The sequence below is a fragment of the Hevea brasiliensis genome, chromosome 1 (assembly GCF_030052815.1).
Source record: "Hevea brasiliensis isolate MT/VB/25A 57/8 chromosome 1, ASM3005281v1, whole genome shotgun sequence".
Classification (NCBI taxonomy): Eukaryota; Viridiplantae; Streptophyta; class Magnoliopsida; order Malpighiales; family Euphorbiaceae; genus Hevea; species Hevea brasiliensis.
Window position 1 is genome coordinate 36,096,292 of NC_079493.1, and position 27,835 is coordinate 36,124,126.

A 27,835-nucleotide genomic window follows, 5' to 3' on the forward strand; every position below is an offset into this window, starting at 1 on the left:
GCCACATCAGCAATAACATATAAAATGATAATATTTTGTCACATCAGCAAGAACATAAAAGTTTCTGCCATGTTAGCAACAATATATTAAAAAAGATAATACTTTCCAAGTCAGCCACCATGTCAGTGCCTCCAAATCCTCAATTTTAACCGGGCCATAATAAAACTAAACTTTCAAATTAGGCTAAAATTGACTAAAAAAAAAAGTTTTGGCTATAATTGCAAAAATGCGCAAAGTTTTGGTTTTTTTTTTTTAATATTAGGCCTTGATTGAAAGTGGTAGTACCAATTAGCTGAAAATTTAGATTAACAGAAGATTGGCTTTCTCTAATTTTTTCCATTTCTCTTATCGATTCTTGGATGCCTAAATGAACCTCCACTTGATTTTTTTATAAATGAAAATTAATTCAATTAAAAATAATTACATAATTGAAAGAGTGGGAATTATTGAGAGAATTATATAGAAATTAAGAATCAAGAGAGTTTGAAGAGTGTGAAATGAATTGACATCAATTGTATTTATAGAAAAATTAGTTTTTTTTTTCACATTCCTAAAATGCTCTCAGAATTTAGCCTTTATTCGGCTATTATTTGGAGTAAAATGGATATTTTCTATATATATTAAAAAAAAGCAAAAAAAAAGGGATTTTTTTTTTTTTAACTAGCAAGCATGCTTAACTAAAGAGCGCCACGTGGACTGGGGCTGAGTAAAAATTAATTATAACAAAAAAATCAAATTGACCTATTTTAATTTAGTTTTTTAGTTCAAATACTTCAATTTAATTAGTATTTTTTAGAAATATTAGTTTTTTATTCAATTAGGTTATTTTGGCCAAAAAATCAAAAAGATTGAATCAAATCAAAATTGTTTTTGATAAAGGGCCCGCAATATGCATTTTAGGGCTTTATTATTATGCCTCTATTTAGCCCAATGTCCTAGGCTCACCTTCATATTTTTGTAGCCCATGTCTAGAACAAAATGTTAAAATCCTAACACCTAAACCTAAACCTAGTTGCCAATTTGTTTTCCTTTCTCCTCTGCATTGTCTGCCCTATAGTCCTCTGTATCTCTATGATGTTGAGCACCATTATCTATTTCTTCATTTTTAAGAGTAGCAAGGACCGTGTATAATACTTATCCACAGTAGAGCAAGCTTATTGAAGCAGTGGTCTTTAGGTTTGAGTTTGTTCCATCTATACTCATTTGGCAAAAGACTAAATGAGAAGAAAGGGGAAGGTTCTAACCATTATTTGTTTATGTGTGGTTTGGTTTGCCTTCCATTACCATTTATATTTGGTTTAGGTATACATTATAGTCCTTTTAGAAGGAAAAAGGCTACATGAAGTTTTAGTCCCTTAATATGATGTTTACATCTTTTGGTTATGTTGTAGTAGGCAAGGCATGTATGTTATAGCAAAATATACCTTCGCCAACCAAGTAGCCTTGCATGGACACACCTTAAGACATCTCTTACTCCACTAGGTTGTGGGCTTGTTGACAGTAAAATTTGTTGAGAAATTTGGAGGTTTAAGTTTGTGAATTTACAGGATATTTATATTATAGAATTATTTTTTGTAGTTGTCAAGTTACTAAGTTTGTGATTGTTAATTTATTTGGAATTTGAAGGGTTGTAATTTTTAGGTAAATTTTGATTGTTCATTTTTTAGACAAATTTAGATTGTTAATTTGTTGGCCATTGATTTTACCAATAATCTGTATTATTGTGTTTGTTAAAGCAAGAGTAGAAACATTGATAAATCAAACTAAAATGAACTAAAATTGTACCATTCAGTTTGAATCAATTTCTAGATGCTTTGGTTTGGTTCAGTTTACATAACTATCTTTTTTAGTTACTAGGTTATTTTAATTCAGAATTGAACCAATAGATTGCACATCCTTATGGTAAATTTTACCGTCCCTTAACTTTGAGGGTTGTTTCACTTCTATTTCTTATCTTTAATTTGTTGTGATAAAATCTCTCAACTTTAATTATTATTTCACAAAAATCACTTTAACTTGCAATAGAATGTTCCAAGGTTAAAATCGATAAAATTATATTTTTGCTTTTCTCTTTTAAAGATAAAACTATCATTTTGCCCCTTTACTCTACCATTTTGCTTCTTTACTTTTTTTTCTCTTTTTTACCTTTATGATTAAATTGCTACTAAATTAATATTTAAATAAAATAAATCTATAAATTATTATTTATTATATTATTTTTATTTTTTATATGCAAACTAAAATATAGATGAAATATCATATGTTAGTAAAATAATATTTAAAATTTAAAATTGAAAATTTATTATTATTATTATTATTATTATTATTATTATTATTATTATTATTATTATTATTATTATTATTATTATTATTATTATTATTATGTTGTTGTTGTTGTTGTTGTTGTTGTTGTTATGAATTAAATTTTAACTAATAATAAATTTTAATTGATAATAAATAACATATATATAATTAATAATTTTATTAATAAAGTTAATTAAAATAAAATAATTTTATTGAATAAAAATAATTAATTAATTTAATCATAAAAGGTAAGAAAGAGAAAAAAAAAAGGGAAAAATGGTGATCTTATTCTTTTTGAGAGAGAAGGGTAAAAAGATAATTTTATTTTTTTTAACTATAAATCTGCTATTATAAGTTAAAGGAACTTTTGTGAAATAAAATTATAGTTCAAGGGATTTTTTTAATAATAGATTAAAGATGAATGATGAAATGAAACAAAATTCAAAGTCGAGAGATGATTAATCAAAATTACTCTTGCATTCTTATGTGGTGCTTTTAGCACGTGTCATGTCGCACACACAAGTTGAGCTACATGGCACACCTCGCTTAAGCTACCATACTTAATTTTATTCTTTTCAATTACAAATCTATTATTGCACGTTAAAGAGATTTTTATAAAATAAAATTAAAATTTAAGTATTTTTTAAAAAGAAATTAAATATGAGGGATGAAATGAAACAATACCAAAATTGTGAGATGGTTGATCAAAATTACTCTCACATCCTTGTGTGACGCTTTTGGTGTGTGTCATGCGGCACACACAAGTTGAGTTGCATGATACGCCTTACTTAAGCTACCTGTTTAATTTTATTATTTTCAACTAAAAATTTATTATTACATGTTAAAGAGATTTTTATAAAATAAAATTAAAATTCATAGATTTTTTAATAATAAATTAAATATGAAGAAATGAAATGACACTTAAAATTAAGGGATAGTTGATCAAAATTACCCCCACATACTTATGTGGTGTTTTTGGTGCGTTTCAGGCTAACACACACAAATTGAGCTACAAGGTGCATCCTACTTAAGCTATGCCATTAAATTAGTGTTAATTGCACTAACCGTCCCTCAACTTTAAGTGTTATTTCATTTCAGTCACTCAATTTTAATTTGTTATAATAAAATCTCTTAACTTCATTTCAATTGCAAAAACAATCACTCTCACCTCCTATAATAGGTTATCCGGTAACAACCGACCCCATCCCTTTTTTTTTCTCTCTCTCTCTCTCATTTTCTTTGTTTCTTTCATCTCCTATAAACTATCAATTTCCTTTGCCCCTTCACTACTCAATTGTTCACACCGCCTCTTCTTCCTCTTCCATATTCCTTTTCCTTTCCCTCTTTCTCCTCCTCGTGTAAACAATAAATCTGAGCAATTGTCAATGTCAATTGTAGATGTCCCAATTGAGCAACACCCACCAGTTCCATGCAAGTGCTAGGTGGGAATCCATCTCCAAAACTCAATTTCTATTCCTCTTGCCAATTTTGTGGTTGTTTCCTTGCCATCTACTTGTCCAAGGTGAAATATCGCATAGGTAAATCGGTTCCCATCTAGATTCTTATCTTTTGCAATCATCACTTTGACATATCCCCTCAAAACAAGCAAAGTTCGCATGGGTTTTAAAATTCTCCACTATATATTGGGGATTTGGCCATTTTTTATTACTTTTTTTTTCAGTTTTCTTGAGTATAATTTTTTCATCTATTTTTTTATTTGGATTTGGATTTGATTTGTCTTATTTATGGTTTGATTAGATTTGGATTGTTAATGGGTTTGTAATATTGTCAAGTAATTTTTAATCAAGTGGTTAATTTGAGCTTAATTAATTGTGAGAAATTCTTTTCTTTATTAAAATTTATTAGTGCGTATTAATGAGAAATTGATAACAAGTCAGTTCATTTTTGTTGTCAATCCATTCTTCATTGTAGATGAAACAGAACAATGTATTCTTTATATTAATTGGACTTTGAAGTTGTTTGATTTTGTTAAATATTAAGCTAATTAAGTATAAAATATATGAAGGTTTTTTTTTTAAGCTTGTCTGTGTTATGATTTTTAAGATTAGAATAAATCCTGGAAAAGTCTTTTATGGTTGGACTTGAATATTAGTCTAAAAATAGTCGGAGAAAAAAGGCATAAAGAAAAAAGAACAGAGAAAGATAACTGAAAAACTTGTTATAGGAGATCAAAAGGACTCCTTCTGCCATTAAAATAAAATTAAAAAATTTTATTTTAATAAAATAAAATTAAATGACCGAAATAAGTCTTTATGGTTGGACTTAAATATTAGTCTAAAAATAGTCAGAAAAAAAAAAGACATAAAAAAAAATAGAGAAAGATAACTAAAAAACTTGTTATAGGAGACCAAAAGGCCTCCTTCTCTATTAAAATAAAATTAAAAAATTTTATTTTAATAAAATAAAATTAAATGACCGGAATAAAATATCATCTAATGGCGACGAGGATGATCGGTGCAATTAAGCCCGTCAAATTGTTCCCACTTCCTTTTCTTCCTTGTCTTTCCCATACGTCATTAAACTGCTTTCTTCAGTGATTCTCTACAGAGAAAACATGGCGACCCCTTTCCCCTCTACGGGAACACTCACTCTCTCTCCTCCTTCTACTTATCCCACATCTTCCCCCACCAATCAATTCCTCGTCGAATTCCCTTTCTGTTCCAATTTCTCCACCCTCACCTACCGCTCAACCCACCTCCGTCCCATCTACGCCGTTCCCGCTTCTGAGAAAATTGAAAAGTTGGGTGCCGAAATCTCCTCCTTGACTCTTGAGGAAGCTCGCACACTCGTTGACTATCTCCAGGATAAGCTAGGAGTCTCCGCTGCCGCCTTTGCCCCTGCAGCAGTGGTTGCCGCCCCTGGAGCTGGTACCGATGCTGGAACACCAGCGGTGGAGGAGAAAACGGAGTTCGATGTTGTGATTGAGGAGGTGCCGGCTAATGCGAGAATTGCAGTGATTAAAGCGGTTAGGGCATTGACGAGCTTAGCTTTGAAAGACGCTAAAGAACTGATTGAGGGTTTGCCTAAGAAGTTTAAAGAAGGAGTTTTGAAGGTCGAGGCGGAGGACGCTAAGAAGCAGCTGGAAGCGGCCGGAGCCAAGATTAACATTGTTTGAAACAAGAATGAGAATTTAGAGGGTAATTTTGTGTACTCCTTGGGTAAATTTGTAGTTTTCTTTTTATTAATTTGAAAATGTATTTGAATTCACAAAATTGAATGTGGATTTTCATTGTTTTAGGATTGTACTTGTGGGTTTTTGTGGGATTGATTAACATGTAGCAAATTACCATATAAATTCCTTCCCAATTTTACAAGATGAGAATCCAATTGAAGCATGGATGCTGTGGAAAATGAAAATTGGAATCAAATTACATGCTATGTTTGTGCAGAAAACAAATTCTATATGGTGATTTGAAATTCCCTCATCTGGTAATGTCATTTTGCAGCTCTTCTTAAGCTGTTTCTGATCAGAAGCATGAAAATGTTTCCTAAACAGCTGAAGTCTTTCTTTTTTCAGTTGATGCTAACCTTATTATTCTCTTAATTCTGTTGTTAATTCTTCATCCAGTATCCTGGTCTCCATCGCTTTCAAATCTAGGTCTATCACCTACTGAAGGTGTTAACATTATTCTCTGAGAGAGTTTCACTTCATGCTTGAGACCTTGGGCCTTTTTTTATGTCCATTTGAGCAGCTTGCATTTCAGTGTCTATTCCCTGATCTCATATTCAATTTCTTCTTGAGCTATCTGCTTTCTCTATGTTTCTCCTGCAAGTTTGGATTTCGAAAATGAAAGTTTGCTTCTCATGTTAACCTTTCCTTGTTCAATCCTTCCCAAGGCAGCCTTGAATTCATCCTTGCAGACTTGAAGATGGGGCCAATTCCTCTTCTTGCTGCTCTTAAGTGATTGAGAAAAGCTTAACAGAGAATCTCTGGGTGCTAGTAGATGATTTTCTTTCTTGCATTTCTGAAGAAAGTAGTTTTATGGATCTACTTGCTGCTTGATCTGAAACCCGTCTTCAGTTGCTTGGGTTTCCCTCCAAAGCTTATCAAACGCTTTATCTAGGAAAGAATTTCAGCAGGGTCCAAATGATTTTGCTCTGCATCCTGATCAAATTTATATCATCTGCCATCTTGAGTGCAATAAGATTTTGTAAAGGTTCCAACACCAATCTGATTTTATGTTTCTTCTTGACGATCCCTGTGAAATAAGGTAGGTCCAATTTGTACATCATCAGTGCCGGAAGAACCAGCTACTTCAGTGTCAACATTTGCTTCATCAGCATATATCTCAACACATTCCTTCAATATATTTGCTTCAGGTAATTAGGATGTAGACATGATTCAGAATACTACCCCTCTATCAACTTCCATAAGCTTTTTCTGGGAAATCAAGTTCTCTTCGAGATTCAACTCTGTTCCGTCCACTGGAGGAAAGCATTCTTAGTAATCCGTCCTTTCATGCATAGCTACAACTCCATAATTTTCTTATTTATTTCGTAGAAGCTAGCAAGACCAGACGAGTGAGAAAGGGGTAGGTAGAAAGCTTTCATAGAGGAACTGAGGGAAATCCCAGTGGAAAGAGAGAGAAAATAAGGAGAGAAAGGCACAAATGAATGGAGAGCGTCGAGAAGAGAGAGACTTTGTTCATTTGGAGGAGAGTATTTCTTGGATGTGCATGAGAGAGAACAGATAATAGATTTTTAAAATAGCTACGGTGTCTATATCACGTCGTCTTTTCACCTGTGATTAAATTTATGTACGATTAGTATAATTTGCACTCTTCAGTCCTGAGACACTTCTTCAGCTCGAAGTCATTTAACAGCCAAACTTAAATGGCAATTGGGATTCAATCGGTATTCTAGAGTCAACCGGTAGCTTGGTGAAACAGCCACAACTTGAAGCTCCAAACAAAGATTGAAACAATAATTTCGACAATTACTGCAATTAGGAAGCATGATACAAAACCCATTAATGGACATTGAACTTTCTGCTACATGTGACCAAAGTGGAATTTAAGGGGACATTCAAGTTCAAACCCTAAATTAGTTAGGGATTAATGAAGATGAGAAGAAAGGAGAATCAAGAATGCCTGATTTGTAGGAGTTAATATGGTTGAGTGATCTTGAAAAAACTTACCTATCTTCTAAGATGGGTCCTCATATAGTGAATGGGTGCAAGCCATAACTGAGAACTTCTTATGATAAGCCCTTTATAAGTCATAGTAGGTCTTCCAGTTATCAATGCAACTTGCTTCACGATTAACTCGGTTCGTTTAATAGATGTGTCAGAATAAGTGGAGATAAGTAGGTGCAGTAGGTGCCTTGTCTCTGTTAAACATTAAACGTAGACTTCTTTTATCTAGGTCGTGTGGTGTTTACTTGACCTAGTCAAGCAGAGTGGACTCTACCCGACTTGAACATCTTCTTTGTTCTCTATCTAACTCGACTTGATTTTTTGGTTGATCTTTAACAGACTTGGTCATCTTGATTGCAAGTCTTTGGATCTGGTTAGTTGTCATCACCCTATTGTTTGACATGCCCCTTTTGGTGGAGTTACCCCTGTTGACTATTCAAAAAGCTAGGAGTTTGACTTGTCAACCTCCACGTATCACCTTCTCTTTTGTAGTCTGTTTTTATCCTTCATCACCTTCCACCATCGATGTGGTAAAAGATTAGAAGCTTAGCAGTGGAAGAAGAAGATGGCTTGCAGAGGCGGAGGTGAAGATTATTCGTGGGATCAAAAAGGAGATCATTCCATAGCATAGTGCCATTGTTATTGACAGAAACCTTGAAACTGCTCAGTGGAATGCCAGATAGAGCCAATGCTGTAAACGTGAAGGACTCCTTGGCATTCATCCACCTCTTAAGGAGGGAGAGTGACATTTTGTGGTTGGTAGTGAAGGACACTTGGCATTCAGTTGAATTTTTCCTTGTAAATGATTTGTTCAAAGGAAGCTAATATGAGATTGTTACATAAATGAAGTGATGAAATATATATATATATATATATATATATATATATAATGAAAATCATATTTAAATTTGTGAATTTTGAGTCTAACATTATCAGATCGGATCAAATATATACCCTAAATATAGGTAAGATATATACTCGCTTGGATAGGTGAAATATCAAGTTTCAAGTGAAAATTCTTGTGTACATAAAGCCATATACCTCCATTTCATATATAGTATGCAAAGGTGTATGCTTCAATCTAGAATATAGTAATTTCAAATAGTTATTTAAGCCCTTAAAAAATTTACATTCAAACAGGCTCTTGTAATTTTTAAAATGGTCATATTAACTCAATTGTTAAAAGGTCATATTAGCTAGAATATCGATCATGTGCACACGTGACTATAAGTTCACGTGAATGGCTTCCTAATTCAAGGCAATCCCCTAGCCCTTTGAATTCCTTGTTATCTTTTGATGTGGGACTCTTGACACTCCCTCTCGAGTGGCAATCCCCTTAAACCTTTAAACTTTGATGCAACGACAACACGAGAAGCCTTAACACTTGAACGTGCTCTGATATCATATTACTAAATTTGAGTTGAATGGGCGAAGGTGAGTGAGTGGATTGAGGCAAGAGTCCGTGACGCGTGAGATGAGCTTACTCGGGCTAAGATCAACCATTGTTAAAAGGTTAGAACTAACCAATTAGAAACTAACCCTTCATTCTTACAAGCCTTTTGAATTCCTTGTAATCTTTACTCTTGACATAATCGAACACCTCTTTCTACACCGTCTCTACCACTTCCTTCAAAGCTCCGTGACAATTCCACCCAAAACACAATAAACACTTCAAAACCATTAGATAGGAAGCCCAAAAAATGTTAAAGAGACTCAAGTATCAAGTGTTGTAGGTACTAGGGGTGGCCATGGTTCAGGAATCGCCAATTACGATTCTGAACCGCCGGTTCAGGTTCAATGAAATTATGAACCTGAACTAAACCATCATGGAATGGTTTGGAAGACGGTTCCTAAACCGTCGATTTTAGTTCGAGCCCCAATTTAAAACAGTTTAAAGGACGGTACGAAAAATAAAGGTTCAAGATGGTTTGAAGGACGGTTTGGAAACGGTTTAGGGGCAGTTTAAGAGCGACTTAAAGAAAAAAATTAGAAGAAATTTTTATTGATTTAGAAGTTAAGTTATATTTGTAAAAATATTTTAATTTTTCTTAGAAATCTTTCAATCAAAATAAAATAAGAAAAAAAAGAATGAAAATGACTTATTTTTAAGAAAAATTTAATAAGCAAAGACTTGAACTTATTAAAAAATTAGAGATGAAATTAATTTATAAAAAAAAAGTTAGAAAAATGTGCATGAACTTAATTTTGCCTATGTATTCCTTTAGGATTTAGGTGAATCAAAATTTTTAGTTATAAGTTGAGGGAAAGGAAATTGAGGTGGTTTGGTCATGTGAAGCGTAGTCATACGAAAGCTCCAGTTAGACAAGTAGAGCACATTGGGTTAAAGGATAGAAAGAAAAGAAGAGGTAGACCTAAACTAACTTGGAGGAGAGTAGTACAATATGACCTAAAAACATTATACATTTCTGAGGATTTAACCCAAAATCGTTTAGAGTGGAGAAAGATAATCCATATAGCCGACCCCAATAAATTTTTAGGATAAAAGTTTAGTTGAGTTGAGTATTACTTGCCCTTTTTAAAAAAAAATTAAATGATAATTGATAATTAAAAAAGTATAAAAGAAAAAAAAATTTAAATAGAGTGTATTGAAAATTTTATTGAAGATATAAAATAATAACAGAGTAATTGAGATAATATTAAAAATTTCAGTGAGCATATAAAACAATAAAGTAGGGGAATTGTGAGAGTACTGATAATTAAAAAATTTGTAGAAAATAATTATTTAAAAAATTTGAGAGAAATTGAAAAAATATTAAGAATTAAAGAGAATGTAGTATATATATATATATATATATATAAATTAGAAGTGGAGCGAGATATTTATTGAATTTTTTTGTACTTAAATCACCGGTTTAGTCCGGCTCGAAACCATAAGTTCAATCCGGTTCAGAACCGACAGTTCACGGTTTCTAAAAAATATGAACTTGAATCAAACCGTAGAATGACAATTTCGGTTTGGTTCGAAGTCGGTTTTGATTTTGATCGAATCAGTTCCGATTCGATTCCGGTTCGAAAACCGGACCGTGGCCACCCCTAGGAGGTACCATTGTTGAAACACTTTGAGACACATGTTTAACAATGGCTTGGCAATCCTGTGACATAACTGTAGTTTCTCGCAACCCAAAGGGCTCTCTTTGCCTTTGATTCTGCTCGAGTTTTGGCTTAGAAACCCACGCAACTCAGTTAATGAGGCTAAACAGTTCCCTAAAAGGATGGGGTGCTGACTTCTGTCGATCCTTTGCTTTTGTGGCGCACTCTTATGCACCATAATAGTGTGGGGAAAATTGTGCTAGCAGGTTGAGATTTAAACATGCCGGGTCACAACAGGATGATAGGCGGCCGCGTAACAGGGTTGGAAGCAAGGAAATGGAAGAACTCTTTCAATCACATTGAGGCAAAAAGGCAATGACGAGAGAAGCTAAACTTTGTTTAGTACCTGGCTCACAATGCTGTAGTTTGTGAGCCATAAGCCCTTTTCGGCTGGTTGATAAGCTCTTGTTGATTTTGGCATGGATATTGCTTGGAAACATTGAAAAATATGAGTTGAAGAGGCCATCCATGGGTTCATTGCAGCTCAAGAAGTGGAAATTAGTGCATTGGAGAAAATTATATCTAGAGATACTCATGTGGCTCCTAGAATTAAGAGGTTTTCACCTGGTCAAATTGAGCTTATTAATAGTGAAACCCTTGATATTGATTCAATCAACAGAGCCAAAGTAATCAATCTTTCAAGAATTTCTTCCCAATTGGTAGAAGAAACAGAACAATATCTTCTTTTCTTTGAGAATTATCTGGCTAGCAGCTGGAGATGGCTTTAAAAATTGAATTGATGTTAAATGGGAATAAAAGTTGCATTAGAGTCAGTCTTACATTTCTGTCATTCACACTTAACTATAATTACACAAGAAATTGGATAAAAGAGAAGGGATATAATTTACAGAATATAAAGGGGGAAAACAAGGCAAGGACCTGGTGAAAAGAATTGAAGCCTCAGTAAATTTGTCTTATGGGTCAAAAATATGTGCTGAACTCAAGCTCATAGGCGTCTGGAATATCCGGAACCTCCACACTTCCTGCAGAGTATCAATCCTACAGAGACAGAATAAGATTTAAATTTGGAAATGGGAGGAGATGGAAAGCATAGATAATTTCAAATACTTCACATTCCAATGTCCTGGGGCAGAGAATTTAGAACATAAACTGAGAAATCACTTATAACTAACATAAGATCATAGGAACTTGCAAGATTTTTATTTTTTTTAAAGAATCCACAAACAGAGTGGAAATTATTGCATTTTGATCAATGGATATGAATGCAGGACCTAGCCATGCAAAATTAACTTCTAATAAATCACCAAAATGGCAATCACAACAGAAAATAGGCAAGTGATCGTATATTGTATAAACTTGTTTTAAAAAAGCAAAAACAAAGAGTTGTTAAAAATTACTGTAGGAAGAATAAACTGATTATAAATGTCACATAAAGTTCATTTTAGTAAATCAATCATTATCAAGCATCAAATGCACCCTCTGTGCTCACAACTGTTTCTTAAAATATTTGAACTTGGATATAATACCTGCACCTTTGCACACTCTACAATCTATCAAGCCAGTTTCCTGCTTCATCTTGCCATCATTGCAAAACACACATTTTGTGCCACCTATCATCATAAAGTACGGTTACAACCAGCTGTTTCTACTCAACATCATATAGTAAATAGTAATGAATGGTTCTGATGAGTGAAAATGGCATAATCCCAATAAAATTTAAAGCAAGTTGAAATTCTGATAACAGGAAGGCCAATTTATACACAAAACATTTTAATGGTACAGTCTGAGTTATCTCAGTAATAATTAAGACTCAAATAGTGCATTTACATTCAGGAAGCAACGCGAGTCAGACTACTAAGTTATCTATGGGAGACTCCACTATTAATATTCGGTCACTGAGCTGCAATAATGAAAATCTATAAGCATGTAAGCAACATTTATTCTCCTTCCTCTTCCACTCACCCCACCCTGCAGCCCCAGAAAGAAAGAGAGTCTAGGAAAAGAATGTAGATCTTAAATCCTATCATAGAGATGCAATATCTAGCATCTGCCATACCCTCTTGAGGTCATGCAAGAATTTGGCACAACCTGCTCAAATAAAAGTTTGGCAAAATCTTGAAAAGGTTAAGTGCTAAGAAAACAATCAGTTTATGAACATCAAGGTAGATGATGTTAGCAATTAATAGTACCAATTTTTACTAATACATGATTGCAATGTATTGAGAAATCACAAAACTAGTCCAGCAGCCGAAGTCATATTATTTTTAGTAGCATGCAAAATGGAATTGCATACTATCCCGCGATAAAATTTTGATCAAATCCAAAACTGGGGTTAAGCGAATCAGATCCTGTAAAAGTGCTAGTTATACACCTTTAACAGCATCTAGCAATCATCTTAAGCTGGATTTTTCTAGTACAAGCATTCTAGATAATCGGAGCAGGTTTAAATTAAGAAAATCCAACAGGAACTACACTTCATTATACATGATCTAAGAAGAAGGGGAAAAAAGTCCTTCAAGTTAACCAATTAATTTAATATTTAATATCACATAGATGAAATTAATTCTTATTCATTGTTCCAACTCATTTTAATCTTATGGTATACCACATAATAACACCTTCATGATCACGTATACAAAACTTCTGAACACCAGTTTCTAGTTTTTACCTTAATTGCAAGATTCTTCACTTAGTTTCATTGTGTCAAACCTTCACATTAAAAATTTAGAAACAATGTACTGGAAAGTTTCCAATTTCACCCAATTCAGCTTTCACAACAATACCGAAACTAGAAGAGAGATTACCATTTCCCGCGCACCGATCACAAGGAACAGGATCACCCTGCAAAACCCAGAATGGTAAAACTTGAAAATCTAAAGTTTCAGATAACCAAGGGAAAGGAAATAGGCAATTATTACCTTTAGGCCCAGGAAGAGAGAAAGAACAATGGCAGCGAAGACGCTTACGGTGGCGAGGGCAGTTTGAGTATCCAAAGGCCTTTCGAAGCCACTGAGCAAGAAAAAAGGGTGGAGAATGAGATTGGTGGGAGGGTGAAGGAGTAATCTATGGCTACAGCTGAAACGGGAAGGAGAGAGGATTTCTGGTTTTGTTGGAAGTAACTGTGGCAGAAAATGAGTGATTGGAAACGAAGAAGAGGAAGAAGAAGGAAAAAGAGAAGAGAAAGAATGGAGAGAGGTGCAAGAAAAGAGTGCAGCCATGGATAGAAAGGGAATGAATATGTGGAGCTGAATGGCGAAGTCTGTTCTTTCTTTTTCTCTTCAAATGAGATTTTGCCAGTGATAGACTGTAGCCTGTCATTTTTCAAGGTTTTTATTTTTTTTAAAAACATTTTATTGGCCTAACTGTTTAAAAAAAAAAAAAGAAACTTTGCCAATTATAGTTTTCTTTTATCAATTTTAGCCTAATTTTTTAAAATTAGTGTTAACTCTTATTGATTTGTATACATATAAACATCCAATATAAAATTATTTTTTTATTATAAATTAGAAATTTATTTGTGCATTGTTTAAATATTTTTTATTTTTTAAAATTATTAATAAAATAAATAATAAAAATATAATATTTAAATTTAAAATTTAAGAAGATATCTTATAAATATTTGTAAAAACTCTTATTTAGTATATTTATTTCACTAAAATTTTTAAAATACAATAATATAAAGATTTATAATAATTTTAAATTTATATAAATTTTTTTTTACTATTATAATAATTTCAGAGAAATCATTTAAACAAAAACACACCATATAAATAAGCGGTTTTGGTTATTCATATGCGTGAAATCCTGTGCTGGAGGACATAGTAGAACCCAGTCAAACTCGTATTTTTAAAGCTGTTGAATCATGCTCAATGGCAAGAAAAAACGCTCAGCTGACTGCCGTTTTCATAAGCACTGTCAGATTGCATTAAAACCCCAATCGACTTGGCATTTTTTGATCAATGGACTATACGGCAAAATTTCCAAGGCACTGCTAACCCAATCGCCGATCTGTTATCTCCAAAAACACAATCCAAAAGCAAATATGTGAATTAGAAGTATTCAGTGTATATAAGTCGAGTTGATATCAGTGCATATATTTAAAAAATTATATTAAATATTATTAAAATTTATTTATTTAATATGACATAATTAAAATCATAATATAATTATAATAATATTATGTACTTAATTATATTATTTAATAATAAAAAAATTAATGTAAAGTAATACAATGATATTTATATTAAAAAATTGATATAATGATAATAACTCTTTTTTATTTTTTTTACACTATTGTCACTATCATTTTATTATAGTTACCACCACTTAAACATTGTCGTCTCTGCCACTATTTAGCCACTCTCACCATCACTGTTTCATCTTGCCACCATCACAACCATTATCTCATTTTCTGCCACCACCATCTAATTTAACCATTAATATCACCACTATCACTTAATCATCGTTGTTACTACTATTACCACCATATGTCGTCCACTACCACTTCACTACTAATCACTACTAATTTTAACACTATAAATACATTAAATATTTACATCATTTATATTTTTATTTGCAACCAAATATAAAAATATAATAAAAATTACATAAATTATAACTTTAATTGTATTACATAATTGATTATATTACATTATATTACGTTTATTGAATGTAGCTTAAACATCTATGTGATTATATAATTTTATCAAAATATTTTAATTTTGGATTAAATATCCGAATCTTTCACATTGAATATAATTATAGCCAAAATCTAAATTTGATTTTGAAATATAAATTTTGTACACCAAATTTAAAGTTTAAATTTACCATAACTATATGTTTAGTAGATAAAATTTAAATTTCTTTAATCAATTTTGTATTTTAATTATAACTGCACTAAATATGAAAGATTTTGATAATTAATTTAAAATTAAAATATTTGGATAAAATTATAACATTAAATAAATATACGATATTTTTTTGTCTAATTACCCTATATTAAGGATTTATTAGAAATTTTAATTGGATATTATATTAAAAAAATACTTTCTTTAATATATGAATTAAAAATATCAAATTAAATTTAATATATTTTAATTATAAAAATTTAAAATAATGAACAGTTTTTTAATAATATTTTTTAACATGTAATCTCAACTTTAAACGAGATTTAATTTTTCTGAAATAGTTAATGGGAAAGGGACTATTATTTATTTCACTTTAATAATAATAATTGTTGACCCCGTGTAGCTCAAAATGAGCATTAATTTTGATGATAACAAAACTCAAAGAGAATCTATCTAACCTATAAAAATTTAAAATAATGAACAGTTTTTTAATAATATTTTTTAACATGTAATCTCAACTTTAAACGAGATTTAATTTTTCTGAAATAGTTAATGGGAAAGGGACTATTATTTATTTCACTTTAATAATAATAATTGTTGACCCCGTGTAGCTCAAAATGAGCATTAATTTTGATGATAACAAAACTCAAAGAGAATCTATCTAACCTAACCTTAAAGTGATGTGTAGATTCTTTGTCTTATGCATAAAGAACCTTTGAAGTTGTATCTAAGAAGAAAGGATACTCAAAGGTATTTCAAGACAAATACAAAATGAGAAAAAGGCTATGGAAATCAAGACTCAAAGCAAAGGTATGAGAAGCATAGTGTTAGAGTCTTAGGTCTTTTTGTGAAAAAGAATAGATGAGAATTTAGTCATATGGAGCTCAAAAATGAAAATTTATTTTCTGATTACTTTTTCTCATCATGACCTTGAACACAACTATTGAAACATTTTTTAAAGGTCTAAATCATTTTACATTGTAAGTTGAGACATGCAGCTGTTGACTTAGTTTCCTAACTGGTTTGCTAAAATTTTCGGTTTGCTAATGTGTTTGCTAAAAACATTAGTTTACTAACCAGTTTGCTGACTGCTCCTAAAATTTTATTAGTTTGCTAACTGACCAGAGCTGCTCAACTTCGCACAAAAGGACAAAATAATGGCTATTTTGTCTTGGGCAGTGTGTATAACGTTCCAAAAGGGTTTCAAACGGTCTAAAATGATTTGAGACTATAAATACACATTCTTCACTTCATTTACACTTAATGAAAGCTTACATTTGAACTCCAACATTGATTTTTCATTTATTGCTTTCATTCAAGAGCTTTAAAGATTTTGAGCTTCCATTGGCAAATCAACTCATCTCTTCTTTATAGTTTGATTTGTATTGAGTAAGAGTGAGTGTTGAAATATTGAATTGCATTTAAGAGAGGTTGTACAAGCACCTACTGAAGCTTGGGAGTGTGAGTGCTTGAGATAGCACTTGTGAAGGTGTCAAGCTACCTTTGTAAAAGCTTGGTGTTGAGAAATTGTAAAGGGTTTTTGGTCTCTTGCCTTCAAAAGAGCAAATAGTGGAAAGAAGACTCAAAGAGGGTTCTTTGAGAGAGTGGATGTAGGCTAGTTAAGCCGAACCACTATAAAAATCCTTGTGTTTGATTTCTCTAACCCTTACTTCCTTACTTTTGTGCAATTTTAAATTTTCCTCATATACATGATATTGAATGTTGGTTAAATAGATTGAGTTGATAAATTTGTTGACATTTTGAGTGACTTGAGAAATTGGTTGTATATTGTATGATAAATGCTTTGTTAGATATTGCCATATAAATTGATTGAGGCTTGAATTGAAACTTAGGAACACATTGTTGAAGCACATATTACTTTTATTTTACATAGAGAAACACCTAGTTGAACAAAGCCACAATTTTTCATTAGGCTACAAGCAAGGGCCGAAAAATTGTTAAAGTCCAATTCACCCCCCTCTTGGACTATTTTGGGACAACAAATTGGTATCAGAGCTTGACTCTCTTGCTTAGGGTCTTACAACCTTAGAGTGATCCACAATGGCTAGTTCATCTAGTAATTCTGCCGGTATACCCGCACCATTAGTTGAAGGCTACTCAATCACTAGACCACCACTCTTTAATGGCACTAATTATTCATTTTGGAAAGTAAGAATGAGAAATTTCATACAATCTGTAGATATTGATGCATGAAGAATTATTTAAAATGGTCCACATGTTCCTCAAAAGAATGGTCCAGGAACTACAAAGGTTCCAAAACATGAAGATGAATATGATGACAATGATTGGAAGAAAATTTCTATAAATGCTAAAGCTATTAATATTTTGCATTGCTCACTTGACCTTAATGAATACAATCGTGTTTCAGGATGTCAATCTGCTAAGGAAATTTAGGATAAGCTTGAAGTGACTTATGAAGGAACTGATGTTGTTAAAGAGTCCAAAACAAACCTTCTTATTCGAGATTATGAGCTGTTTGAAATGAGGCCAGGAGAATCAATTGCGGATATGAGTACAAGGTTTACTGATCTTGTGAATCTTCTCAAAGCGCTTGGTAAAAGATTTGAGGAAGCTGAACTTGTGAAGAAAATTCTAAGATCACTTCCAAAATCTTGGGAAGCAAAGACTACAGTTATCCAAGATACCAAGGATTTTAAAACTTTCACCTATGATGAACTCATTGGCTCTCTTATTGCACATGAGATGGTATACAAAAAAGATGAAGTTGAAAATGAGCAAAAGAAGAAGAAAATCATTGCTCTCAAGTCAAACAAGGATGAAGATAAGAAGAAAAGTGTTGCATTCAAAGTTGACTCAAGTGACAACTCAAGTGTTTCAAGTGATGATGAAGATGAAATGGCTGTGCTTGCAAGAAAATTTAAAAGAGCTTTCAAGAAGGGAGGAAGCAAATACAAGAAATTCTTGAAAAAGTATACTCCCAAGGATAAATATTTCAAAGATTCAAAAGAAGAAATTGTATGTTATGAGTGTCACAAACCTGGACATATCAAGCGCAAATGTCCACTACTCAAAAAGAAGAAAGGAAAAGAAGATAGGAGCAAGAAAGCTATGAAAGTAGTATGGAGCAACAGTGAAGAATCTTCAAATGATGAATCAAGTGACAAAGAGGCTGCTCTCCTTTGTATGATGGCACTTGAAGAGAAAGTCAAAAGTTCACAAAAGGAAGAAGAAAGTGACAATGAGGTAAACTCTTATGAATCTCCTAATGTAGAAGAACTTGAACTTGCATTTGCTAGAGTATATGATGAGTATAGAAATTACAAAAGAAAGTGCACTAAAATGAATTTAGAGATTGAATCATTGAGATCACAAAATATTGCCATGTCCAATGTGTATAAAGAAAATGAATTTTACAAAGGACAAATTGCCATGTTTAAAGAACTAGATTTAGAGTTGAAAATCTCAAAAAATACTTGTGAAATGCTCATTGAAAAAAATAAAGTTCTTGAAACTAAAGTAGAGTCTTTGACAAATGATTTGGCAAAATTTACAAAAGGAAAAGAAACTCTAGATGTACTTCTTGGAAACCAAAGAATTTCAAATGAGAAATATGGAATTGGTTTTGATGGTTTCATGAACTATGACAAGTACAAGAATCATTTCATTAAAGCATCTACATCTTCCTTGTCTAATGTTACATGTTATTATTGCAACAAAAGAGGTCATATGATTAGCTCTTGTGCACTTAGGAAAGGTCATTTTAAGGTAAAGAAGGTATGGGTACCAAAGGGAACCTTACCTAAGGTCACTAACCCCCAAGGACCCAAAGTTGCTTGGGTACCTAAAGCTAAATGATTAAATTTCAGGTTTGTTGCAAAGGAATGAAGGAAAGTGATAAATGGTATATAGATAGTGGTTGTTCAAAGCACATGACTGGTGAAAAGGACAAGTTCTCAAAAATCACAATGAAAGATGGAGGATATGTAAAATTTGGAGATAAAGGGAAAGGAAAAATAATTGGAAATGGCACAATTGGAACCAAACCTTGTATTGAAGATGTATCACTTGTTGAAGGTTTGAAATACAACTTGCTAAGTGTAAGCCAACTTTGTGATAAAGGTTTTGAGGTAAAGTTTACTTCTTCTCTGTGTACAATCAATAACTTAGATAATGATACATTGTTCATTGCCAATAGATCCAATAATGTTTACTTGCTTGACATGAATAATTTTGAAACAAATCATGGTACATGTCTAGTATCTCTTGATAACTCTAGTTATTTGTGGCATAGAAGATTAGGTCATGCAAGCATGCATACACTCTCAAAATTGTCTAAGAAAGAACTTGTTAATGGTCTTCCTAAGATTAAGTATGAAAATGAATTTCAATGTAGAGCTTGTGCACTAGGAAAGCATACTAGAGCATCTTTTAAATCTAAAAATATTGTGTCTACCACTAGGCCATTAGAATTGCTTCATCTTGATTTATTTGGACCCGTAACTCCTACTAGTCTTGGTGGAAAGTCATATGCTTTAGTTATTGTTGATGACTATTCAAGATATACATGGACATTTTTCCTTGCTCATAAAGATGAAACTTTTGAAAAATTCACCTCTTTTAGTAAAATGGTTCAAAATGAAAAAGGCTTTTGCATCTCATCTATAAGAAGTGACCATGGAACTGAATTTGAAAATCATTTGTTTGAGAAATATTGTGATAAACATGGAATTAATCATAATTTTTCAGCTCCTAGAACACCACAACAAAATGGGGTAGTGGAAAGGAAAAATAGGACTTTGCAAGAAATGACTATAACTATGTTGAGTGAAAATAATTTGCCAAAATACTTTTGGGCTGAAGCTATTAATACATCTTGCTATGTGTTGAATAGAGTTTTGATCAGACCAATTTTGAAAAAGACCCCCTATGAGCTATGGAAAGGAAGGAAACCAAATATCTCATATTTCAAAGCATTTGGTTGTAAGTGCTATATTTTAAATAACAAGAAGGATAACTTAAAGATATTTGATAGTAAATCCGATGAAGGAATCTTTCTTGGGTATTCAACAAAGAGTAAAGCCTATAGAGTGTTCAATAGAAGAACTTTGGTTATTGAGGAAACTATTCATGTTTTGTTTGATGAGACTAACCCTTCTATTAGAAGGAAAAATGCTTGTGATGATAATAATGAGCAGATTTTTAGAAAAGAAAATTCAATATCAAGTCAAGAAATGGAACAAGTTGATGACAAAGATGAGGAAACTCAAGGAGAAACTACAATAGATGTCCATGATGCCAATGAAGATCAAATTAATGAAGAAATACCAAATTTGGAAGAATTACAAGTAAATGAGCCCCAACATGAAGATTTACCTAAAGAATGGAGATTCTATAGAAATCATCCTCAAGAAGACATTATTGATGATCCATCTCAGAGGATGATGACTAGAGCTCAATTGAGAAGATATTTTGGTAATGTTGCTTTTGTTTCACAAATTGAACCTAAATGTTTTGAAGATGCTCAAAATGATGAAAGTTGGATTCTTGCTATGCAAGAAGAACTAAATCAATTTGAGAGAAATAAAGTTTGGAATTTAGTGCCTAAACCAAAAGATCATTCAATTATTGGTACTAAATGGGTTTTTAGAAACAAAATGGATGAAAAAGGCAATGTTGTTAGGAACAAAGCTAGACTAGTGGCTCATGGCTACAACCAAGAGGAAGGGATTGATTTTGATGAAACCTTTGCTCCGGTTGCTAGAATTGAAGCTATTAGAATGTTGTGTGCCTTTGCATGTTACAAGGATTTTATGCTTTATCAAATGGATGTCAAGAGTGCATTTTTAAATGGTTATATTGATGAGGAAGTGTATGTTGCACAACCTCCAGGTTTTGAAAATCATGAGCATCCAAATCATGTTTATAAACTTACTAAAGCTTTATATGGTTTAAAGCAAGCTCCTAGAGCATGGTATGAAAGGCTTAGTAAATTCCTTTTACAAAATGATTTTCAAAGAGGCAAAGTGGATACAACACTTTTTGTTAAGAAGCATCATAATGATATGCTCATTGTGCAAATTTATGTTGATGATATAATTTTTGGTGCTACTAATGAATCTCTTTGCAAGAAATTTTGTAAGATTATGCAGAATGAATTTGAAATGAGCATGATGGGTGAGCTCACATTCTTCCTTGGACTCCAAATTAAGCAAATGAAAGATGGCATCTTCATAAATCAATCAAAGTACATCAAGGATATGCTAAAGAAATTTAAAATGGAAGATTTGAAAAGCATGGGCACTCCTATGAGTTCAACAATCAAAATTGACAATGATGAAAAAGGTAAAGAAGTGGATACAAAGCTTTATAGAGGTATGATTGGCTCTCTTTTGTATCTTACTGCATCTAGGCCAGACATACACTTTAGTGTTTGCTTGTGTGCAAGATTTCAATCATGTCCAAAAGAATCTCATCTAAGTGCAGTTAAAAGGATTTTTAGATATCTTATTGGCTCACAATCAATTGGTTTATGGTATCCAAAGTGTGAATCATTTAATCTTGTTGGCTATAGTGACTCTGATTTTGCTGGAAGTAGACTGGATAGAAAAAGTACTTCAGGTGCTTGTCAATTTCTTGGTCTTGCACTAGTTTCTTGTACGAAGAAACAAACTTCAGTAGCTTTATCTACAGCTGAGGCAGAATATATAGCTGCTGGTAGTTGTGTTGCTCAAATTTTATGGATGAAACAACAATTGGAAGATTTTGGTTTAAAATATAATCTTGTTCCAATTATGTGTGACAACACGAGTGCCATAAACTTGATCAAAAATCCAGTCCAACATTCAAGAACTAAACATATTGAGATTAGACATCATTTTATTAGAGATCATGTTCAAAATGGAAATATCAAAATAGAGTTTGTTGCCTCTGAAAATCAACTTGCTGACATTTTTACAAAGCCTCTTAATGAAGAAACCTTTTGTAGAATTAGAAGGGAAATTGGTATGTGTGAATCACTTGCTTGAAATCTAAGTCATAATAACTTCATGTATCTACATTTTATTGAATGTGTAATTGATCTGCTGTGATATTAGTTTGCTGAAAAATCCTTAAAGCATATTAGCTAACCTGTTTGTGTACTCGTGAAATTAGTTTACTAAGTTGTATACTAATATTGCGTGGCTAAAATTAGTTTGCTATATCATGTACTGTTCAAATTTCAAACCAAAAGGTGATTGTTCTTGAAGTTTTCTACGTGTTCACCAATGCATTTATCTTTCCACATTTGATATCATACTCTCAGTAATGTGTCAGACATGTAGAAATGTGTTTTTGTGTTTATAGGTATAGGTAGACTTGCTTGAAATGCAAAATAAAATAAAAAAAAAAGGGGGAAAGAAATGGGAAAAACATGTTCAGTTGAAAGTACAGTGAAAATGAAAAGCGCGGGACTCAAGAGGACTTAAACCCTCTGCCACACGAAACCTCCCACGCTTTCTCTCTCTCTCTCTGTTTCGATTTCCGACATCCCCAAAACCATACCCAATACCTCTTTCAGGCGAAGCATACCCTAACTCACCAAAAATCTCAATTTCCTTTTCTCTTTCTCTCTTCACTCACCGAACTACCATTACCCGATTTCATTTTGTCTCAATGGCTCGCACCAAACGAAAATCCCCTGTTGTTGCCGCTGCTTCATCTTCCTCGTCAGCCTCCGACGATGTTCCTATCGCGGCATTGCGGAAGAAAATGAAAGGAAAGCAAAACGTGCTGAAATCAAAATCAGTTAGTGAGTCTTCTCACTCGTCCAAGGGTGTCGAATCCCCTAAATCGACGTCAGAAAAGAAAAAGACGGTATAGAAGCAACGGACAGATACTAAAAAGAAAATGGGTATCGAAAAACTTTCGGGTTCAGTGGATAAAGCACTGTTGGATTGCAAATTCATCAAATGGGAGAACTTTAATCAGGTAAACTTTCACTTTAAAGAGCTTTTTGAGTTTCAAGGCTGGTTGGGTGTCTGTGAATGTGCAAATGAGTACTACCCTAGGCTTGTACAAGAATTTTATAGAACCATGAGAACTGTTGATGATGAGGATCGATTTGAAGTGATTTTGAATACAACTACATATAGTGTTTCTGTTGAACTGATAGCCACGGCTTTGAAATTGCCCAATGATGGAAATAAAATTTCCTCACATAAGGATGTTGCTAGGGTGGCAGGGTTCAATCTGATTGAGTTTGAAAATGAGGTGTTCCTGTAACACCGCCAAAAATGAGAAATCCACCAGTACTCAAAGCCCTCCAAAGATATCAAAATTATTCACAGTATGGTGAACTATGTGTTCTGTCCGAAATCTGGCAGTTATGGGTATTTGAGTCACTTGGACATGTGTATTATGTGGCATATTGTGCATAAAGTTAGATTGAATCTAGCTTATTTAATTTTCAAAAACATGTGCAAAGCTTACGGAATTGGAAAACTGCCGTATGCACACCTTCTGTCTGCTGTGTTTAAAGAGCTACATGTGAATGTTTCTAAGGAAAGCTCTAGGGCTGACTTGATAGTGCTTAGAGAAATACATTCAGACACTGATGGGAGAAAAACAAGATTTGAAAAGGGTGGTTCCTCCTCTGCTAAAGTTGATTCTGGTTCTGCTAGTGAAGTTTTGAATGAAATTCAAGGGATAAAAGCTACTGTTAATGAACATTTTAGTTCAACAAATCAGTCCCTTGACATTCTCAGAAAATTTGTGGATGTGGTTGACTATAAAGTGAGTCACCTGCTCACTCAAAATGAGGAGTTAAAGAAGCTTATTATGGCTCTTCAGCAGGCCAAGGAAATTGGAGTTCCAATTAAAGTTGAGGCTGCTACTCAGGTTTCTGCTGATAAGGAAGAAAGCAACAAAGTTGAAGAGTCTCCTGCTGATATGGCATGTGAAAGTGGTCAAGTTGCTGAAGCTGAACTTGAAATGCCCATGATGAGCATGTTAGTGACCAGGTTCTTGAACCTGAAATTGGTCCTACAGCTAATGTACCTAATGAACTTGATGGTAACAAGGTTGTAGAAGCTGAAAGTGAGTTACCAAAGGAAGGTGAAAAGGTTCTAGAATCTGAACAAGTTGTTGAACCTCCTCCTGCTCCACCAGTTGAGCCAGCTGCTGCTCCTACGCAACACCAGGAACCTTCTTTAAAAGATCACCAAGCTAGTGCTCAAACTCAGCTATCTGCAGTTGCTGCCCCTGCAGCAAAGAAAGGTAAGAAAAGGTACAAGTCAACCGTGTCAAATCCATACCAGACCCTCGCTGCTGCTCTTCAACCACCTTCTGGAGATGATGAGGCCGACAAAGATGGTCAAGTGGCTAACCAAGCACCTCCGGCCCCTGTTATTAAACTGCCTAGGAAGAAAATGGTGCCTTCAAAATCCACTCGCAGGAGTAACAGACTTAAATAGCATCTCCTCTGGATTTTTAGTTTACTGATTGCATATTTAGTTTACTAGTCTGTTTGCTGCTATTGGTGTTTAGTTTGCTACTGTCTATCTTACTGCATTTACATTTTGGCTCACATGATTCTTTTTGGGTACTTTCTCCTGTTTCCTTTTTGATTGATGACAAAAAGGGGGAGAATGGTTATGGATATGTGAATATGTGTTGATGACCATGAAAATATGGAAATGTGTTTATATATATACTTGTGAAGTGTGGTGATATATATATGTGATGATACTTGTGTTGCTGGATATATGGTTATACTTGTGATGATACTTGTGTTGCTGGATATATGTGATTGATACTTGTGAAGTGTGAATATGCTTTATAGCATAAATTCAGGGGGAGCTTACAATAGATTTCTTGGAAATTATGTGCATATATTTAGGGGGAGCATTTTCGGTATACTATACTTGGATTTACATACTCACATAAATTCTCACACACTTTTATTTTTGACTGATTGATTCAGTTGAGTTTTGTCATCATCAAAAAGGGGGAGATTGTTGACCCCGTGTAGCTCAAAATGAGCATTGATTTTGATGATAACAAAACTCAAAGAGAATCTATCTAACCTAACCTTAAAGTGATGTGTAGATTCTTTGTCTTATGCATAAAGAACCTTTGAAGTTGTATCTAAGAAGAAAGGATACTCAAAGGTATTTCAAGACAAATACAAAATGAGAAAAAGGCTATGGAAATCAAGACTCAAAGCAAAGGTATGAGAAGCATAGTGTTAGAGTCTTAGGTCTTTTTGTGAAAAAGAATAGATGAGAATTTAGTCATATGGAGCTCAAAAATGAAAATTTATTTTAAGAATACTTTTTCTCATCATGACCTTGAACACAACTATTGAAACATTTTTTTTTAAAGGTCTAAATCATTTTACATTGCAAGTTGAGACATGCAGCTGTTGACTTAGTTTCCTAACTGGTTTGCTAAAATTTTCGGTTTGCTAATGTGTTTGCTAAAAACATTAGTTTACTAACCAGTTTGCTGACTGCTCCTAAAATTTTATTAGTTTGCTAACTGACCAGAGCTGCTCAACTTCGCACAAAAGGACAAAATAACGGCTATTTTGTCTTGGGCAGTGTGTATAACGTTCCAAAAGGGTTTCAAACGGTCTAAAATGATTTGGGACTATAAATACACATTCTTCACTTCATTTACACTTAATGAAAGCTTACATTTGAACTCCAACATTGATTTTTCATTTATTGCTTTCATTCAAGAGCTTTAAAGATTTTGAGCTTCCATTGGCAAATCAACTCATCTCTTCTTTATAGTTTGATTTGTATTGAGTAAGAGTGAGTGTTGAAATATTGAATTGCATTTAAAAGAGGTTGTACAAGCACCTACTGAAGCTTGGGAGTGTGAGTGCTTGAGATAGCACTTGTGAAGGTGTCAAGCTACCTTTGTAAAAGCTTGGTGTTGAGAAATTGTAAAGGGCTTTTGGTCTCTTGCCTTCAAAAGAGCAAATAGTGGAAAGAAGACTCAAAGCGGGTTCTTTGAGAGAGTGGATATAGGCTAGTTAAGCCGAACCACTATAAAAATCCTTGTGTTTGATTTCTCTAACCCTTACTTCCTTACTTTTGTGCAATTTTAAATTTTCCTCATATACATGATATTGAATGTTGGTTAAATAGATTGAGTTGATAAATTTGTTGACATTTTGAGTGACTTGAGAAATTGATTGTATATTGTATGATAAATACTTTGTTAGATATTGTCATATAAATTGATTGAGGCTTGAATTGAAACTTAGGAACACATTGTTGAAGCACATATTACTTTTATTTTACATAGAGAAACACCTAGTTGAAAAAAGCCACAATTTTTCATTAGGCTACAAGCAAGGGCCGAAAAATTGTTAAAGTCCAATTCACCCCCTTCTTGGACTATTTTGAGACAATAATAATAATAATAATAATAATAATAATAATAATAATAATAATAATAATAATAATAATAATCAACTATGGCCAAGCATTGGTTTTGTACTATTCCGATTCGAAATGGTGGTTCCTTAACTTTTTGGAGGCTCGAATCAACATTGATTCAGATTCAGACAGTTCGAATTGATTCAGGTTTAATTACAATTTCAAATCGATTTTGGTCTCATTTTAAAGTGGTTTCAGTTTTTATTTTTTATGATTACCGTTGCGATTTGACCACGGTCTTATCTAATTCTAGACAATTTCGATTTTAGTATGAATTTTAAATCGATATTTTCAAAAAACTTTAAATTTAACAAAATTACAAATAAAAGGTTAAAATTCTTTTTAATTAAATACTGTGAGAACTCTAATAATTATTAAATCTACCATTCATTAATTAGTCTAAATCACAATCTTATGATTTCATTTATAATAAATTTAACAAACTCTTATTTATATCTCAGTTTACATCTATTATATTTGAAAAAAAAAATTTGAATATATTTTTTTAATTCATTAAATTTTAATAAAACTAAAAGTCTAAAATATGTTAATTAATTTTAAAAATTCATAAAAATTATTGAATACCTTATTTGAGAATGGTATGCTCACAATCATCAGAAAAAAATGTTAAAAAAAAAAGTAAAATTTTAAAAATTTGAAATCGAACATAAAAGTCTAAAATGTAATAATTAATTTAAAAATTTATAGAAATTATTTTTCACTTTATTTAAGAACGGTTCAAGAATTAAAAATGCTCACAATTATCTACATAATCTGAAAAAAGTGTTAAAAAAATAAAATTTTAAAAATTTCAAATCAAAATTAAAAATTTTAAATATGCTAATTAATTTTAAAAAATTCATAGAAATTATCGTTTACCTTATTTGAAAATGATGTAAGCATTAGAGATACTCACAATGTCTACATAATTTTTGAAAAATGTTAAAAAATAAATTGAAAATTTCAAATGGAAACTATAAATCTAAGACATGCTATCGAAATTAAAGATTGTAAAAATTAGTGTAGTTTATTTGAAAATGTTCTAA

At 32.5% G+C, this 27,835-nt stretch overlaps 2 protein-coding genes across 2 annotated transcripts; one reads left to right on the forward strand and one right to left on the reverse strand.

Annotated features, from left to right (window-relative positions):
• The first annotated feature begins 4,758 nt into the window (after positions 1 to 4,758).
• LOC110671385 (50S ribosomal protein L12, chloroplastic) lies at positions 4,759 to 5,591 on the forward strand. The gene has a single exon (XM_021833831.2). The coding sequence runs from the start codon at positions 4,880 to 4,882 to the stop codon at positions 5,438 to 5,440; it is 561 nt and encodes a 186-aa protein (XP_021689523.2). The 5' UTR covers positions 4,759 to 4,879; the 3' UTR covers positions 5,441 to 5,591.
• A 5,698-nt stretch (positions 5,592 to 11,289) lies between these two features.
• Positions 11,290 to 13,821, reverse strand: LOC110671387 (protein BUNDLE SHEATH DEFECTIVE 2, chloroplastic). The gene is made up of 4 exons (XM_058145345.1): positions 13,450 to 13,821; positions 13,336 to 13,372; positions 12,058 to 12,141; positions 11,290 to 11,569 (listed from the first exon to the last, which is right to left on the reverse strand). Exons 1-4 carry the CDS (start codon positions 13,747 to 13,749, stop codon positions 11,517 to 11,519), a joined length of 474 nt encoding a protein of 157 aa, XP_058001328.1. The 5' UTR covers positions 13,750 to 13,821; the 3' UTR covers positions 11,290 to 11,516.
• Between the last annotated feature and the right edge of the window lie 14,014 nt (positions 13,822 to 27,835).

Bases quoted from the DNA above. Each gene is read 5' to 3' on its own strand.
- LOC110671385 (XM_021833831.2), top strand. From the start codon at position 4,880: ATGGCGACCCCTTTCCCCTCTACGGGAACACTCACTCTCTCTCCTCCT.
- LOC110671387 (XM_058145345.1), bottom strand. From the start codon at position 13,749: ATGGCTGCACTCTTTTCTTGCACCTCTCTCCATTCTTTCTCTTCTCTT. The intron at 13,373-13,449 runs GTAATAATTGCC...TGGGTTTTGCAG, and splicing joins CTCTCTTCCTGGGCCTAAAG to GGTGATCCTGTTCCTTGTGA. The intron at 12,142-13,335 runs GTAATCTCTCTT...TTATGATGATAG, and splicing joins TGATCGGTGCGCGGGAAATG to GTGGCACAAAATGTGTGTTT.